General features: G+C 36.1%; 2 protein-coding genes across 3 annotated transcripts in view; one reads left to right on the top strand and one right to left on the bottom strand.

Annotated features, from left to right (window-relative positions):
* The window catches only part of LOC131437314 (sodium-dependent transporter bedraggled), a 279011-nt gene that overhangs the window by 163305 nt on the left and 103392 nt on the right, over window positions 1–12314 (top strand). The window lies entirely within an intron of this gene.
* LOC131437330 (cytochrome P450 9e2-like) lies at window positions 7950–9951 on the bottom strand. The gene is made up of 2 exons (XM_058606604.1): window positions 9627–9951; window positions 7950–9567 (listed from the first exon to the last, which is right to left on the bottom strand). Exons 1-2 carry the CDS (start codon window positions 9836–9838, stop codon window positions 8169–8171), a joined length of 1611 nt encoding a protein of 536 aa, XP_058462587.1. The 5' UTR covers window positions 9839–9951; the 3' UTR covers window positions 7950–8168.

Raw genomic sequence — 12314 nt, 5'->3', positions numbered from 1 at the left:
ATTGCATTTAGCACGGCTTTTTCACTTACTCCTTCCATTTTTACTATCTTTCTGTCCGCGTTCTGTGCACCATTTGTACACAGTTTTTCGACGTTGTTCTGCTGAAATCCCACGCATTTCGAAACAAACTTATGAAAACGAATAAACAACTGCACAAGTGGTTAGAGAAAAGTGTAAACAACAGTACGCAGCCATAAAAATGGACAGATTCTGGACCATTGCGGAATGGCAGCTGTTTTTGTTTGCGTTCATACTTTCTGGGACAGTCTTTAATCTTATTTTACACAAAATCGAAAGCACTCAAAAATTTTCAATTTTTTTTTAAATTTCATGATTCAACACAAAATAAACATTTGAAAGAACTAACCAGACCTTCATTACAATTCACAGAAATCAATTATACCCAAAAGATTAAAAAGTTTAAAAAAATCAGTAGAAAACGTACACCTTTTGACACGAAAACGATTGACACCAAACTGAATTGATTCAGCGTCATCCAACTAACTGTCGTCTGTCTGTCACATGAAATCGTGTTTATAAAGTCAATGCATGAATCGAAATAACTGCTGGTTTAGAAAATATTTAAGCTGTCCGTTTTTAACCCCGTTACCGGGCTAGCCCCAGTCTCCCCTATCAATAATAATTGAACGATGCTCTCGCGCCTTGATTTTACTTTTGCGCACAGTGTCCGAAACAGAGTTACCATGTCCACGTCTGTCATCTTGAAACTTGTTGGAGTCTATTGAACTACAAACTCTTGTGCAGTCGCAAATCCGTCAGTTGAATCATATTCATGATGGTATTTTAAATGGCCTATCCGCGCTTCCATGATTAAATGTATCATGTCGGATCAAACAATATTGTTAACGTTTCTGATTTTCACGGTATTCAATATCAACTCGGAGAAATAATCCAATTGTTTTCGATCGATAATGTCTATTCCCAATACATCCGTTATTTTTGGACACATATTGATGGCAAGCATACGCAATAAAACACTCAGTCTCAAAATCAAAATCAAAATCTTCTTCCAGTTAGTGAAACACTCGTTATCCGGATTATCGAGCGAATCCACTGTAATCCTAAATGCGCATGTGCCTATGACATCATTGGTATATCGGGAAGAGATATCTGTCACATCGTACTCTCCACAACCTAAGTTCTCGAGTTGTATTCGAAAGTATTGAACCATATTCTCACAACGCTTCGACACCAACTTGAACATCAATAGCATTTTGCTGCCGGTATATGCCGGACTTAGGGTGCTCTCGTGTTTCGCCAGTGGTTTCCTGTCAGTGTAAAATACGATCGATTCAATACCGTTTTGGGATTAGCATTTCTGTTCCAAAAGGTTGGTCAACAATCCGTAAAGTGGTCAAAATTTGTAACCTAATTATGCTATAATCAAAGGAATATTTATCGAAAACCATTTTGTTGAAATCTCCTTTTGAGTATTTTCCCAGTAAAATCGACACAAAGTCTGTCGAAGGATCGAATACTTCTGAACGTTATCATCTTTTTTTCCTAATGAGTAGATAAATGCATACGACAAACAAAACTATCGGCATTATTAAACACACCAAGTTCAGCTCTATACACCACATACTCGGCGCCTAGTTTATCGAGTACTAACATACTACCTCTTGTCACTCTGCTATGCATTAACTCAAGTGTTAAATGTTAGTTTGTGTCAACACTTGCTGAAGCTTATCGGTATCTGTCAATAAGTAATATTCTGTTTTTATTGACTATATCACTCAACATACAGAAGAAGAAATCTTCAAAACCGTTTGTATAAGACATTGATACTTCTGATGTTTTCGGATCCTAAAATTGAAGACCGATATACTCAATTAGTTAGTTTGACCAACAACTGACAAGATATACACATTAGATTTTTTTTTTATTTCTGTTCAAAATTAGACACTCATGCATCTGTAATCCTAAGACCGGAAATAGGACCCAGATAAAATCAACTGCTGAGACTATAGAACTTCACAACACAACACAAACGATTTAAAATTTACACCTATTTTGATGCACATATTAAAAGCACGATACTGAAAACAAAAATATTTTTGTTTCTTTATATCTAAAATATGTTCCGTATTTGATTCTAGCTTCTCAAACTGAATTTTGAAAATTCAATTCTGAAACTGGATTCAGGAATTATTTTCTGGTTAAGAAGTTAATTTTAAAATTAAGATTCGAAGTTAAGATCTTTAGTTTCAGAATCCTAATCGAAAATTCTTATCCTAAATTTTGTTCTTGAATTCTGAGGATGAAACCCTAAATCAGAATACTGGATTAAAATCCCGAACATAAATTAAAAAACTAAAATCAGTTCCAGAATCTAGACAAGAAACCAATTCCAGAACTAGGACTCCATAGTCATAGCTTTTAACTCGGAATCTGTTAATATGGAACTAAATTCTGAAACTTCAGAATTCAGGTGGACCACAATTCAGGTTCTATATGGTTCTAAATTCAGATGTAGGATTCTGTTATAGAATTTAATTCTAAATCAGAAATACCAGGTCTGTAAATATGAAGATTTCTTTTAAAGTGCTGCAGACTTTTTAAAATCTTTTCGCATACTTTCATCAATATTTACATTCTTTTGTTTTCGTTTTTTTTTGCTCGCCGAGTCAGTTTTCTGTGTCATACTTTAGAGAGAAATGAAAGCTCGCAAACATATTTTCGGATTCGCAGATTTTTGCAACCCTGCCGGAAGATATTAGAAGTTTTTACCTGAGATCTTTGTTCAAAATTCAGTTCTGCACCCCAAAAAACACAGTACGGATACGAGCGATACGGATGGATAATGTCAGAAACAACTATTAAAATGGACACGTTTATTATGGTAAGGCGGATTTTCAATGTCAATTGTACAAAATAATGCAAACAATTTATCGGGTCGATTCGTAGTCTTAGGACCTGAGGACAGTGGGTCTCGTATAGATTTTGAATCGACCACGTGAGAAATTCTCTTTGCGTCTCCGTGTTTAGGAACCTTGTTGAGTCAATTTTATTTTTCTCCTCTCCACTCACTTTACCGAACGCTACCACGAAAAAGCGGATAAAATGGCTAAACTCAATTATCTAGACTTCATCACGGTAGATTTATGAAATAAACCCTAAAAGTCGAGATATTCGATGAACAAGTAGAGGTAAACCACTCCATACCAATTTCCAGCAGTTCCGAAAAAATATAACTCGAGTGGTAAATTCAATGAATCATTCTGAAAATTCCACAGAATATTCTCAACCAAATTTCAAAGACACTTTCAGAAGCATTTTTTCTATATTTATCACCGTTACAACCAAAACTTAATTTGAAGTGGGAAAGTAGTCCAAATTTTACGTCTTAAACATACTGTCCTCCATCCTGAAATGAATAGTGGTACAGTTTTCTTTTATGCTCTCCAGGGTTCTATTCTCAACCCCAAAAATAGGCTCGAAGAGGTGAATGACCTTAAGGTTAAAACTTGTATAATCTAAACCAAAAAATGTCTTAATTTAATGTATTGTGATATTGCAGATTGAAACAAATTTTAAGAAATTTTGTGTCTTCAAGTGAAACTGGATGAACTTCAACACTTTCAACCTATAACTCAAAAGTTTACTCATAAAAGAATGAAGTGGTTAAGAGGCGGACACTTTTGAAAAATCATTTATTTTTTTCTTTGTATTTTCTTATAGTAACACATTTCAAGAAAATTCTCAAGCTTGTCGGAACAAAACTCAGCAAACTATGGGCCTTTATCTTTGCTTATATCATACTGCGATGAAATAATAGCTTGGCACACAGGTCTATGATTTCTGCTTCGATTGACTTAAACTACAAACGATACAATTCATAACTACTTAACTTCTCAAATGACGCAATATTTCATTCGTACAGAAATTTACTTGTTCCGAGTGTAATTTGAACTCGGCCAGCAAGTGAGACTGTATGAATTTATATGCACAATTTACCAGCCAAGCAGATATGTGCTTCTGTGGATCAGTCGACTAACTGGTGTGCTTTGTGATCTAATGTTTTTCGGTTCAGGTCGCGTTGTTGCTGTCGATCTTTTGATTTTTATTCCATTCGTTTTAAAGCCATGTTATTATCAAATCACACAATTTTTCATCTTCTTGAATATAAATTTGTGTAAAACATGCGTCTGCATCTACTGATACTAACAAAAACTATCAATTGAAGACAGTCGGTGTTGAACAGTCGTTCGCACCGCACGCGTATAGCTCTTGGCTCCTGGAAATTTTTCTGGCTACCTAGAGTTTCATTGATTCTAGGCTTCAGTCTTTTTCAGAATCACAAACAGTCTTTTTAATGACTAACAATTAGTCAACCTTTCTCAAGGCTATACAAAGAGTGATACTCTAATATAATCAGTCTTTTTCAAGACTAAGAAATTAATGATCCTTTTTAAGGCTATATTCTTCGAACTAATCAGTCTTTCTTAAGACTACCACAAAATCAGTCTTTATCAAGACTTTTCCAAACTAGGAGTCTAATCGAAGACTAATTTAGCCTAGTTGATTTAATTTCAAATTTCTTTCTTTTCAAAAATGCCTGCGTCCAACTGGAAAGGCAACAAGCCTAAGGCTAAAAATAATTCAATATGGAATAAATCACAATCCGTTATTCAACATTTTTCAAATAACATTCACGATCTTATAGAATCTGAATATAAAAATAAAAGACAACGGACGGACTTCCCTTCCGTTGATTCTATGCCAACAATATTTACGAGATTCTTCCTGAATCCTATTGTAGCAACATAGAAGAAAATTTTTCAAAAATTCCCAAAATAAACGCTTGTCGTTCTGGGAAGAAACAACAATCTATGCACCAGTGACGGTGATGATTTCCGACTTCAAAGCATTCCGTACTGAGCTTTCTACGTTTCTCCCGGGAGTAAAAGTCTCATTTCAAATCAAACGAAGAGGAGAATGTCGAGTCTTGGTTGATGGATTGGAAGATTACGAACGTCTTATTCGATATTTGTCCGAGAAACTTCATAAATTTTATTAATATGATATAAAATCAGACAGACCCTTCAAGGCTGTCTTGAAAGGCTTATCAAATGATCAAAGTATTGATGAAATTAAAAATGAACTAAAAGAAGTGCTTGGTTTTGCCCCTTCCCAAGTAATACTTATGAAAAAAAGAGCGAATGGTACTTCTAAACCACGCTCTGGAATTTCCCATGAACTTTACCTAATACAATTCAATCGAAGTGATGTAAACAATTTGAAAACTTTAGAAAAAGTACGTTTCATTTCCCACATTACAATTCATAGGGAACATTATAAACGGTTTAATGGTATTGCAAACTTAACGCAATGTCGTCGTTGCCAAGGCTTCGGCCATGGAACCAAAAATTGTCATATGGATATACGGTGTTTGAATTGTGGTAAATCGCATTCGAAAGACGTCCAATGAATGAAACCACTGATAAATTTTCATGTTCAAATTGCGATGGAAATCATAAATCCAATTATTTGAAATGTCCTGTCAGGGAAAAAATTTTAAACGCTCGTTCGCTTAGACAACAAGTCAAATCAACGACCTTAAATTTACAGAACATACCTGAAAATCAAAAAACCGTTACAAATGCCACGCCTAATTATTCTAAGGCACTTATTTCTTCGAATTTAAAACAAAACACAGGTACGCCTTCCAATTCGTCTTCTAACGAAAACAATTTATTGGCAGGTAGATCGACCCCGTCACCATCTTCTTCTAATGACAGTTACGCTTTGGTAACAGGTAGACAAATACCTCTTAATTCTTCTAATGTAAATTATCAAAACACAGGAACACCTACCAGTTCATCTTCTAACGAACACAATTTATTAATAGGTAGATCGGCCAAATCGTCTTCTTCTAATGGCAGTTACACAAGTGTAACAGGTAGACATCTACCTACCAATATTCCTTCAATGCCATTCGCTTCTTTAAACGAAGTCGATTTAGGCGATATAACTGAAAATAAAATGATCTACCTACAAGATCAACTTTTTCAAATGATCATCCGAACAAATTCGACTTCATCACTTTTTGAAGCATTTCAAATCGGATGGCAATTTGCAAATAATATTATAATGTATTAAAAATTTAACAGTGATGTTAAATAATTATTTGAATATTTTAAATTGGAATACTCGATCTTTAAAATCGAGTGAAGATGAATTTTATAATTTACTCAAACTTCACAAAATTCATATTGCCATTGTGACAGAAACTTTTCATAAACCAAATGTCAAATTGAAAAGCAATCAACATTATGTAGTTCATCGATTTGACAGGTTTTCTGGAATGGGTGGTGGAGTTGCCATTTTTGTCCAACGGCAAATAAAACATCAAGTTTTACCTTCTTTCAATACTAAAGTTATTGAAAGCTTGGGAATGGAAGTTGAAACCATTCATAGAATTTATTTCATCGCTGGAGCATATTTGCCATTCTAATGCACCGACGAACAATTAAATTTCTTTAAAGGCGATTTGCAAAAGCTCACAAGATATCGACCGAAATTTTTCGTAATAGGGGACTTAAATGCTAAGCATGTCCAGTGGAATTGTAGGCAAAATAACCGTAATGGAAAAATAGTTCATAATCAACTTTCAGCTGGTTACTTCACAGTTGTTTATCCCAGTAATCCGACTTGCTTATCTTCCGCGAAAAATCCCTCTACGATTGATCTGGTTCTAACAGATGAAGGTCACATTTGTAGTGAACCGATTACACATGCTGAATTTGACTGCCGACATCGACACAGCAATAGATAATTTGAATCATTACCAAATTATCGAAGCTAGAAATCTTTCAGTTTTCAAAGCTCAAACTAAATTAAAGTCTCCTATCATCGATGACAATCTTCAACTGCTCATTCGGTTGAAGAATGTTCGTCGACGACAATATCAACGTTCTCGTGATCCTGCTATGAAAAACATAGTTAAGGATTTACAAAACGAAATTAAACATAGATTTACTCTTTTGTGAAATGAAAATTTCGCTAAAGAAGTTGAACAAATTAAACCATATTCTAAACCTTTCTGGAAACTTTCTAAGGTTCTTAAGAAACCTCAGAAACCAATTCCTGCTCTCAAGGAAGGAAATCAAATACTTCTTACGAATGGCGAAAAAGCTCAAAAACTTGCTCAGCAGTTCGAGAGTGTCCACAATTTCATTCGGACGTGAAATTTCACTGAGATATGATCATATTTCAACTCAAGTATTATTACCAAATGACATTATTGAGACGGAATTTGATGAAATGAAAGAGAGAGAGAGAGAGAGAGAGAGAGAGAGAGAGAGAGAGAGAGAGAGAGAGAGAGAGAGAGAGAGAGAGAGAGAGAGAGAGATTGCTCAGCTCGATGAACGATGAAGCCAATTTTTACTAGTTGGTTTTCAAGTGATTGCATAACCTTTCTATAGACAAAAACTATGATTTTTTGAAAATGTTAGACCCTACGGGCAGAGTAATAAATTGTTTACTTCAATTTTATAGACAAAAAACTTCAAACGCGTTTTTCTCGAAAGCATTTTTTGAACGTCCATCGCCATTCAACTACCGTCCCAATTTTTTTTAAATTTTGCACACACTTTCTATATGTAAAATACCAGTACCCCAATGTTTTCCTTTTCATTATTTGTTACTTCGAGGAGGTTCAACTATTACAAAAAAGCGGTTATTTTCGTGAAAAATCGTAGTTTTCACTTTGAACAACTACCAAAAATTAAAAAAAAAATCAAACAGAAACGTGGGTGTCTGGAAAAGGATCTACTATATCTATGCTGCTTTGATTTGTTGACTTCTGATTAGTCTGCACTGAGATACAGTGGACACCGTAAATCATGATTATTAAGAAGCGTTCTCAAAAATACCTCTTCACCGACTTATTTCTTAATATTTTTCCACTAAAAAATTACAAAATGTTGTTCGAATGATGGTTTGTATTATGCAAAACGTTTGAGTTTATTTTGTTGAACGATAGTTCTGAAAACCAAAAATCACAAAAATGTTGTTTTCTTTCATCATTTAGATTCTACCCCACCACCCCCTTCCCTTAAATCAACTTGTAGGGACATCTAATGTAGTTCTAATCTATGATTTGGAGTAGTGGTCAAGCATAAAAACAAACTTCAATACTAAATTTATTTCTCTCTGGGTCTAATATCTATCCATACGCCTTTTTCTGCAACGAGACCAAACAAACTTTTGGACAGCTGTAATGGTATCTGAGTTTTCGCAGTGGGCTCCAGACAGAAATCTTGCAGCAAATAATAAAGCACTAACTTGACCTCCATTAGTGCTAGCCGTGAACCAATACAATTTCTAGGGCCCACTCCAAACGGTAAATAAATACCTGCGTTAATCTTCGATCGATTATCTGCGTTGAAGCGTTCCGGATCAAACTTTTCTGGATTCGGGTAGTACTTCGGATCATTGTGGATGGCAATCGTAGGAATCCACACTGTTCTACCTTTCTCAATGACGAAACGAGTTCCAGCCCCGTCATCGTAGACATAATCTTTGATGCAAAGCCGATCAGTCACAACACCCGGTGGCCACTTTCGAAAGGCTTCCGACACGACCATATCCATGTATTCCATTTTTTGAAGTACTTCGTAGCTCAATGAGGCGCCGTTCAGGGATTTATTGGTTTTCACAATTTCCTCAAAGAGCCGATTTTGAACATCCGGATTGATTGTAAGTTCGTAGGTCAAAAATGTCATTGCTGTTGAAATGGTATCAAAGCCGGCTAGGAAGAAGAGAAAACACTGTGATATCAACTCGTTTTCGGTCCATATTTGAGAATGTGTTGTTTTCCCAACGCTAGATTCTTCAACAGTAGCAAATCCCGCATCTTTCTGTTCATCTTCGTCTTCTAGATGCTTCAAAGCACCCTTTCGAACTTCCATAAGCATGTGAATCATGTCCTTTCGCACGATACCATGTATTTCTCTCTGTTTCATATTATCAGCAACCATGCCTTTAAAATAGTTCGTGAGATCGGTGTCTAAAAACTCAACTCCCAACTTTCCCATCATTCCAGGCATCAATTCTAGTAACATAATCTTAACGAAAAACTTAAAAGATTGAAAATCAAGTAACTGTTTGCCCTTTAAATAGAAATCATTGTCACGATTCTTCAACGAGTCAACCTTGATCCCAAAAGCAATTGTGGCTATAACATCGTTCCCAAATCGCGAAAAAATGTCCTTCATTTCGTATTCTAAAGCGTTTCCTGCTTTTGCTTCCGAAGTGAGAAAATCAACCATAGAACGGCCACAGTCTGCCACCAAATCAAACATGTACCGCATCTTACTTCCGGTGAACGCTGGGCTTAACGTCGATCGCATATTCCTCCATTTCTGACCACGCAACGCAAATAACGAATTCCCGAACAGGTCCCCCTCCTTGTCTGACGTCGCGTTGAACGCCGGAGGATGATCCGTAAAGAAGTCAAAATCTTTAACCGCAATCTTCTTAATTGAGCTCGCATCGCGTAGCATATATACAGGTTTAGTCAATTCATATAACCCTATGATCCTGAAAAACAGATCAATGAGAAGAGTAATTGTTGTATCACTATTCTACTGCGAACTCACTTGCTCTCTGGATAGGCGTTGTACAGCACATCAATGTGAGACTTGAGAGTAGCAGTGCGCAACATCAACGGACCGCTACTCCCAAGTATGAAGGTAGGCATAACGCACGGAATCGGTTTCGTGAGGAAGTATTCGTACTTTTTCGAAATATAGCGATAAACTAGCAAAGTTATGGAACCAATGAAGACAGCCGTAAATAAACTCACTTCCATCGTACCTTATCTTCGCTTCAATATTTTCAACACTAAGAAGCTAAACCTCCGCAGCAAACTCTCAAGCTCGCTTTGTGGCTTTGTAATTTTGAAATGAATTTATCAGCTTATTCAATATGACACACATCAAGATAATATTTGAACATTGTTTGTGTATAAGTCCTTCTGTAAACGTTATGGTTAATAGTTTTATTCTTTTAGGGGAGACCAGGGCATTTTGGAAATTGAAAAAAGCAGGCATTTTGGAAATTGAAAAAAGTAGATTTTTACCCAAGTTATCTATACTGTAGTATTGCTACATCAGCTACAGTTCCTTACATGTGAAATGGAAAAACATGCATCAATTTTTGTACCAAGTCACCATAAAGTGGTCAACCCAGTATTTAGTATCCACCGGGCTAAACCGAACTATAAAGTTTCACACACAAATGAAGAACGTAAACAGAAGAGCATCAAATCTTAAGATAACTTAATGAGCCCAAAAGAAATTAAATCGTGTTTGAATGGATAGTCTGTTGGTGTCAACCTTTTGAGAGACATAATCCTGCTCAGTGGGAATATATGTATTGTCTCGAAACTTCACGCCCTGCAGTACCAAATAATTGATGTTGAAACTTATTTTATGGTTTTTATTGAAGATTTGATGGTTTCGCTACATATACACAACGTTTTGATCAAACTTAGAGTAAATGTAACTGAGAAGAAGCAGAATTAAAATATAGATATCAAATTTTAGGTATGTTTCAAAAATCCGTTAGTCCGTTTGAGCCCCACTTTATTGTCGGGTTTAGCCCCGCACAGACAATTCTTTTTCGAGACGCAATAATAAAGACTGTCCCAGAAAGAATGGACGCACTTTGATTTCGCTGTAATATATTATATTCACAAGTGTCAGATATTCAAATTTTATTCGATATACTGATAATATTAGACTACAACAACAGAATATTGTTCTCAACATTTGCTACATAGCCATTGTAGACTAGCTGGCGCACCTTCTTGCGAACGTTCCTCATTAAATTCCGTACAGACTACTTGGCGACAAGTTTTGACACTTTTTTCCAATCTTGTTCGAACTTTTGAATGGTTTCGGCTGCCGAGACATGTTTCCTATGATGTGCCTTCGTTAATGCCCAAAATTCCTCAATTGGTCGAAGTTGTAGGCAATTTGGTGGATTCATGTCTTTTGGGACGAAAGTGACATTTTTGGTAGTATATCATTTTACCGTTGATTTCGAGTAGTGGCAAGAAGCAAGATCTGTCTGAAGACAACAGGATCCTTGTGGCTTCGAATAATGGGTAGAAGTTTTTGTAAACATTCCTTGATGTATATTTCGCTGTTCATCTTACCGTAGCTACAAATTGCTTGCCAGACCATAGCTATCTTACCAAATTTTTCGACTTCAATCAATGTCTCGGACTGGTTTAACACTTGCCCTTCTCGCACCGTATAATATTGTGGTCCCGGCAGGGATTTGTAATCGAGTTTCACGTAGGTTTCGTCGTCCATGATTATGCAGTTCAAATTTCCAGCAAGAATCGTATTGTACAGCTTTCGAACCCTCGGCCTGATCAATGCTTCTGGTTTCGGACTACGTTTTGGTTGTTTCTGCTTCTTATAGGTTCGAAGATACAAACGTTCTTTAACACGAAGAACATTTGACTTCGAAGTGCCCACTTTTTTGGTCACATCCCGAACTGAAACCTCCTCCTTTTGCTCTAACGCCTTCAGCATACGTTTATCCAACTGAGGATTAGCAGGACCTTTTTTTCGACCCGTTTTCGGTTTATCCTCACCGAACTTCCTAATTGCATTTAGCACGGCTTTTTCACTTACTCCTTCCATTTTTACTATCTTTCTGTCCGCGTTCTGTGCACCATTTGTACACAGTTTTTCGACGTTGTTCTGCTGAAATCCCACGCATTTCGAAACAAACTTATGAAAACGAATAAACAACTGCACAAGTGGTTAGAGAAAAGTGTAAACAACAGTACGCAGCCATAAAAATGGACAGATTCTGGACCATTGCGGAATGGCAGCTGTTTTTGTTTGCGTTCATACTTTCTGGGACAGTCTTTAATCTTATTTTACACAAAATCGAAAGCACTCAAAAATTTTCAATTTTTTTTTAAATTTCATGATTCAACACAAAATAAACATTTGAAAGAACTAACCAGACCTTCATTACAATTCACAGAAATCAATTATACCCAAAAGATTAAAAAGTTTAAAAAAATCAGTAGAAAACGTACACCTTTTGACACGAAAACGATTGACACCAAACTGAATTGATTCAGCGTCATCCAACTAACTGTCGTCTGTCTGTCACATGAAATCGTGTTTATAAAGTCAATGCATGAATCGAAATAACTGCTGGTTTAGAAAATATTTAAGCTGTCCGTTTTTAACCCCGTTACCGGGCTAGCCCCAGTCTCCCCTATCAATAATAATTAAACGATGCTCTCGCGCCTTGAT

The sequence above is a fragment of the Malaya genurostris genome, chromosome 3, assembly GCF_030247185.1.
Source record: "Malaya genurostris strain Urasoe2022 chromosome 3, Malgen_1.1, whole genome shotgun sequence".
Taxonomy (NCBI): Eukaryota; Metazoa; Arthropoda; class Insecta; order Diptera; family Culicidae; genus Malaya; species Malaya genurostris.
This window is presented reverse-complemented; position numbering and strand designations above follow the sequence as displayed.